This window comes from Nesoenas mayeri (genome assembly GCF_963082525.1).
Source record: "Nesoenas mayeri genome assembly, chromosome: 2".
In the NCBI taxonomy this organism is placed as follows: Eukaryota; Metazoa; Chordata; class Aves; order Columbiformes; family Columbidae; genus Nesoenas; species Nesoenas mayeri.
The window spans coordinates 3,061,173-3,068,017 of NC_137543.1; the positions used below are offsets into that span (position 1 = coordinate 3,061,173).

General features: G+C 44.2%; 1 protein-coding gene across 1 annotated transcript; it reads left to right on the forward strand.

Annotated features, from left to right (window-relative positions):
- Positions 1-1,264: 1,264 nt before the first annotated feature.
- LOC308037920 (lymphocyte antigen 6E-like) lies at positions 1,265-6,615 on the forward strand (the record flags this gene model as incomplete). Its single annotated transcript, XM_080340012.1, has 3 exons — positions 1,265-1,316; positions 5,628-5,747; positions 6,407-6,615. 3 exons carry the CDS (start codon positions 1,265-1,267, stop codon positions 6,613-6,615), a joined length of 381 nt encoding a protein of 126 aa, XP_080196138.1.
- Positions 6,616-6,845: the final 230 nt, after the last annotated feature.

Below are 6,845 nucleotides of genomic sequence, written 5' to 3' on the forward strand. Positions count from 1 at the left end.
AAAGAGTTACATCACTCGAAGAACTGGGCATGCCTCTTCAGTGAGATAATGACTGTAGGTGGATCATATTGGAAGCCCAAATATTTAATGGGAGATAGATATCTGAGCAATTTTGAGACTAAGAAGGGAAATAAAACAGATGGAGAGCAGCAAGGGACAGAATCACTGGCAGGGGCTTGGGGGAACCAGGTTGCTCCTGCAGCTCTGAGTGTCATCTGAAGGGGAGCCAGTTGGAACAGATGACAGAAAGACAACAATAGGAGGAAAAATACAACAGCAATCAGAAGAAGATGAGAAAGATTATTATTTTATACAGGGAAATAGGATGAAACATGATAAAAAAAAATAGCAATAAAGAGCACTGTATGGAAAACCAGTGGAGTGCTCTTATTTGGCATTTCACATAGTTTTGGCTGGCTATAATATTTTTTTCTCCAGACTTAATGAGTTGAGATTCTTGATCAGGCAATCCCTCATGCTTCATGCTTTAGCTCGCTTGTTTTTTTCCTCCCTGACATTTATTTTTTGTAATTTGTGAAAAGTCACAGCTTGTTCGATGTGATGGGGGTGGGTGTTGTTTCTATTTTTTAATTTAACAGGCCATTTTCACCACCCCATGGAATTTATTTTCTAACAAGAGAACATTTTCCCTCATATAAAATATCCAATTTTTGAACAGAAACATTTATGATTTTGGACTGCAGTCTTAAAAAGGCCCACAGAAAATGATGTCTGGTCCCCTGTGAAATGCAGTGGAAGCATATTGCTCTTCTGATCTAGCTGTATTGAAAAATCCTGGGAGATATTTTGAAGAAGTTTCAATCCCAAGTTCGATTTCAAATTCAATCAATTTCCATATGCATTAAAACAGTACATGAGGAGGACAGGGCCCTCAAGGATTCAGCCTGCTCTGAGCCCCAAACTGGTCCAGAAAAGAAAACATTCTTCTTCTCACATGGACACTGTTTTTGTTCTGTTTTGCTTTTCTTCCACTTATCCAGAATTAGAAACTATTGCATACTTGACACCAGATGAACAAGCTGCATTGTGAAATAACTAGAAAAAGAAGTGGGGGGAACACACGCCTGTTTAGATTTCCAACAAAGCATACTTCCATATACAGGCACTGACACGTTACTCCCAATTACCCACCGTCACGGCAGCCCTGTGGTAATTATCCTATCATCAAAGCAAACACTGCAGAGGTATAAAACCTGCCCTGGGTGAGCCCTCTTTGGTTTGGAATCTGTGAGACCTATAAAGGATGAAGACTTCTCTTCTTGTCGTGCTCGTCGTAGCCCTGTGCACGGAGAGTGGTGAGTCTCCAAGGATTGCTTTCTACTAGCGAGACACCCCGAGAGTTGAGACATTATTTTGATATTGCAGGATGGTAAGGGGATTTTGCAGCATGAACGGTAGAGCTGAAGGTTCATTAGGCTCTAGATAATATTCCAGTGCTCAGGATGAGAAATCAGGGATGTGTCCCCACCAGAAGTTGGAAGGATGCGGAGGAGCTGAAGGGATGAGATGCCCACCTCACCTGACCCATGCAGTCCCAACCCAGACCTTGGAATGGCTCAGGGTGGCAACTAATAGACCTTGGTGAAGCTCAGTGAGAAGGGGGGTTAGTTAAGGCATACACAGAGCTGGACAGGCAAAGAACAATGTGCACAATAAAGCTGCAAATTTGACATATAACTACAGCCTTTTTTTTTGTTTGGTTTTTTACTTTCTTGTTTATTGGTTGCAATTATAAACCAGCCTTACCTAAACTGGTAGAGATGGTCATGCCACAAGAAGATGGAATTCTGGCTCCCATCTCCTTCTTGCAGCTTGGAGCTTTAAGATGTAGCTTTGCTGACGTTGACCCCAGCTCTGGGATGCAGACACAGAGTCCCATTCTTGATCTTGTGAGGGTGGATGTTGGGTTTTTTGGGAGGAAAGGGGCACTGGGAAGATGTATTTTAACTCTGCCTGGCTGGGCTCTACGAAGGACCACTGCCTTGTGCTCTGGAAGATGCTCCATTTGCCTGTGGGTCAGGCAAAACACACGGGGTGAAGCCCTGAATATTCCTCTGATTATTTCAGGAAAATACTTGATTTCCTCAGCTCGGGGGTCTTTTGCCTTATTTACAAACTGAATCTTTCTCAGGCTCCAGTGTAGGACTTTACCTGCAAATTACTGGCCATTCTGGTCCTAGTCTAGCAGAATACTTAAGTTCACACTTAATTTGAAGCTGACTATGAAGTTCTTACCGTGGAACTTCACAAGCTTTAAACTTGGCATGTGCTGAATCATTATGCTGGGGGTCTTTTGCCTTATTTACAAACTGAATCTTTCTCAGGCTCCAGTATAGGGCTTTACCTGCAAATTACTGGCCATTCTGGTCCTACTCTAGCAGAATACTTAAGTTCACACTTAATTTGAAGCTGACTATGAAGTTCTTACCGTGGAACTTCACAAGCTTTAAACTTGGCATGTGCTGAATCATTGTGCTCAATGGGGCTGAAAATGTTGAGGGCAATAAAAGGATCCTTTCCTGAAGTTTATCAACTGTAATCACATTTTAAAAAAAAAAAACATGTAATGAGGCAGCAAACTTAACAAAGGAGTTGGTAAACATAAACACACATGCAGCACTACTTCACTGTGCCATCTCACTGGAAGGCTGGTTGCTGTTGCACTTAATCTGACTGGTTTTTAGCAGTGTAAATCCTGCACCACTGACACTTGCACTTGCTAATGCTTTACACGTGTAAGTTGTTTACCCGGGCGGCTTGAATTATCTGCATGAAATTTTTCCTTGAGGAATATTGTTTTTCAGCTAGAGCAGAGGTCTTGCTAGGCACAGAATGGAGAACTCCAAAGGCAGCTTAGTTTAACCCCACAGCCTGGTTTAACCCCAGGATCACATTCAGAGTGGGACACATTTCTAAAGAAATATTGTTCCCTTCCCCACACAATCCTTGTTGCAACAGGTATCTCAATAGATGCAGTGACATCAGAAGTGTCTTTCAGTATTATGAGCAATTGTACTTATCAGAACAGAGGATCAAAATTGTGAGAGAGAAACCTCCTGAAGACAGAGAGATGTTGGAAAAAATCACCCTTGAAGCTGTTTGCCCCCTCCTCTAGCTAAAAGTGTCTCAGGACAACTCTACTCTTAAATTAGCAGCTTTGGGAGGTTGGGATGAAACAGGACTTGGGCATGCAAGAAGCTCCACTCTTTCCTGCATAGATTCAGGAAGTTTCTCTTGGAATGGGCTTGATTAAAGAAGCTGCATTAATTAAGGAATAAAATGAGTCACATGTCTGGACAACCCAGTCTGGGGACTCTGCTCTAGTGTAGGGTTATTCTGGGAGGAAAGGGTGGTTCCTAGTGGGGTGGAGCAGAAATGTGCCTGGATGGGTTTTGCACAAGAAAAGAGAATGAAGCCACACTACTTTGAGTGCAGATAGTCTAAAGGAGGGTCCCAGACTTGAAAACAAAAAAAAATGTAGCCAGCAGTAGCAGAGGAATATTGAATGCAAGAGCCATGCAGGACAACCAAGAGACCCTGGAGATGGAAATGACTGTGACCAAGGTAGGAATTAAAAATTGCAACAGTCTTGGTATCAAATCAGAGTGTGCCGGGTCTGAAGCTTTTGAAATTGGAAGGGTGTTGAGCATGGGAATGGAGGGAGATGGGATCTGAGTCACTGCAAGACCAGTTCCCTGGCCCCTATGTCCTCTTCTAGCTGCTCTTCTGCGGAAGACAAAAGAGTGTAGGATGTGCAAGGACGACAGACCATGAGAGGCAATTGCTGGTCAGTGTTGAGTGGCCATGGAAAGTGCAAAGGGGCTGTTAGCTGGCGTGGGGATAAAAGACAGTTTCCACAGAGGTAAAGAAGAATGAATCGTTCCCTGAAAGGTATTTTTGGTGGCCACCTATGAAATAGACTCCACATCCTGGTCACCTGGGTCATGGTCAGAGCTAGGGTTGTTAGGACAGCAGGGAGAAGAGAGCTTGTTTGGGCCACATGAGCTTGCCTAAGGTCAAACAAGGGCAGCAATGAGGTTGGGACATCACTGGCACAGGCACCAACAGGGGCAAAGAATCTTGGGTGAGAGAGAAGAAGAGTGAGGGAGATGACGAGCAAGGAAGGCAAAGGACAGTGCTGGTGCAAAAATAAGTTGGGCCTGTTGTGATACAGGGCAAGGGGTAAGGGTTTTAAACTAAAAGAGGGGAGATTCAGGCCAGACATGAGGAAGAAATTATTTACACTGAAGTTGGTGGAACAGTGACCGAGGTTTCCCAGAGAGGTGGTGGATGCCCCATTCCTGGAGACATCCCAGGCCAGGCTGGACAGGGCTCTGAGCAACCTGATCTGGGTGAAGATGTCCCTGCTCATGGCAGGACTTGGACTAGATAAGCTTGAAAGTTTCCTTCTAACCCAAGCTGTTCTATGATTAACTGGCCACAGTTAGGGGTAGCCTGGAAATGTGAAGAATGAGCCTAATCCCCAGTGGGTGACATTACTGCAGGAGTGTTTGCTCCAGATAAACAGATGAGTAGGAATTTCCTCTTATCATGCAAAGAAACGTTCCCCAAGGATCTCTTTGCTATGAATGACTGCTTTAGCTTGAGTGCAAGCTGTTTTCATTCATTCACATTAGCACAGCACTTTGCTGATGCACAGTGCTACAGATGTACACATTTCGTAGTGTTAGGCAGTCATCATCCACAGATGGCTGTAAAACAGATTCTGCTGCAGCCAAGGGGGTGGATTGTTGAGCCCTGTCTTCTACAGGTCCTGGGTTGTCCAGCACAGGAGAGGTCTGAAAATGAACCAGCCACATGCAAGCATCCGTCTTTCCAGTAAACACTGAGGTGAAGATCTAGGTCATTTGTCCCTGATTTGAAATATATTGTGGGGGCACGGAGCAAAAAAAATCATGCCCAATATGGTCAGTGAGGATACCCTCAGGTGTGCCTCTCCCTTTTTTGTATTTTAGATGATTTTAAAAATAATAATAATGAGGTTCTCATGGTTTAGTGTTAGAGTTAGGTTATCATTGGACTCAAAGATCTTGAGGGTCTCTTCCAACCAAAATGATTCTATCTATTATCTATCTAAAATATCTATTCTATGATCATTCACTATTGCAGTGTGTGGTCTGAGGAAAGATGTGTAGACCAGGACTCTTCAGATGACTTGAAGAGGATGAATGTGGACAGGAATCAGCTGATTTGTTTCCATATAAGTACTGGTGGCCAGCAACCAGGGCTTGGAGGAGCCAGGTTGGAAAGAAACCAGATGAGCTTCATGCTGTAAGGGGCAGTAGACTAGGGAGCTCTTTCCAGATGCACACTTCGGATGCCAGATGTTTAAATAGATTCAAGTAGTTATCCAGAAGAAAGATCCCTTGAGAGTTACTAAATGAGAAAACCACACCAGTGTCAGGAATCTGAGCTTAATTTGGGCCCATGAGAGTGGTTGGGGCCATGTTTCATATACTCAGGAGGGCATCTGCCTATGGATGCTGGGTTTGACAGATCCTCCATCTGGACCAGCACCATCAGTTTTTTTGCTCTTGTGGGTATTTCTAGAGGTGATTGATGAGTGTTGGGTACTTCTTTTGCAGCTTTCTCCTTGATGTGTTTCACATGCAAAGATGCAACTTCCAACATTCACTGTCTCAGCACAACCACATGTGCTGACCACGAGAAGTATTGTGTCACAACCTACTCTACCATGGGATATGGTAAGTGTGAAGCTTTTCTAAGGCTCTGATTACAAGAGGAGGCTCAGTACCCCTGAAGGGGCAATATAAAGACATGGTGACAATGATGTCTTGCAATCTTGTACTGTACAAATGCTTTAGATCTCCAGATTCCTGCCCTAGGTTGCACTCTGAAAACAGTAGAGAAGTCATAAGGTCTGGAGGTGGTCTCCATATGTCACATATACACAAATAATGATCCAGTATGCCAAAGCTAAAGAGAAAAGCAACAGTGTTAAGTACAGAACAATATTTATTTGAAAGAATATAGGGGAAGAAAGGCTACAAGAGAGGAGGAGGGAAAGTCTGGAGACAGGATTGGGAAACAACAGCTTCTACTTTGAAGCGGTGATACCTTAACACTGGCCCAGGTTGCCCAGAGAAGTCGTGGATGCCCCATCCCTGGAGACATTCCAGGCCAGGCTGGACAGGGCTCTGAGCAACCTGATCTGGGTGAAGATGTCCCTGCTCATGGCAGGGCTTGGACTACATGACCTTTAGAGGTCCCTTCCAACCCAAACTATTCTATGATTCTATTCTCCACTGGATATCACACAGCCATTCTACCACCGAAGTCTGTAAAAAATACAGAAGATAAAAACTCTGACTTTTCTCCCTGTTTTCTCTCTCCCTTACTTCAGGCAAAGACCGTAACCAGCGTATTACCAAGAAATGTTCTGCATTTTGCCCATCAATTGACCTGAATATTGGCATAGCCGGTGTTGCTTCCAGCTGCTGTGAGACTTCTCTTTGCAATGTCAGCGGTGCCAGCAGCGTGAAAACCAGTTACACCATGGTAACTCTGGGCATCTTGACCAGTCTTGCTTGCATCCTCCGTCTGGGTTTCTAAAGTGACTTGGCGGTGGGTAAAGGAGCTGCTTGGCCTTGCATTGCAAGGGATCAAACTCTCCTCTGTACAGCGTGAATGTCGTCCTGTTTTCCATACCTAACAGGTCATGTCCCACCAGCAAGTATTTTTGCTCTTTCTGTGCTCTGATGGCAATGCATAAGAGCACAGCCCTACCTCAAAATGGTGTTTAGAAGAGAAAGGTGTGATGTGGAGCCCTGCACATGCAGAAT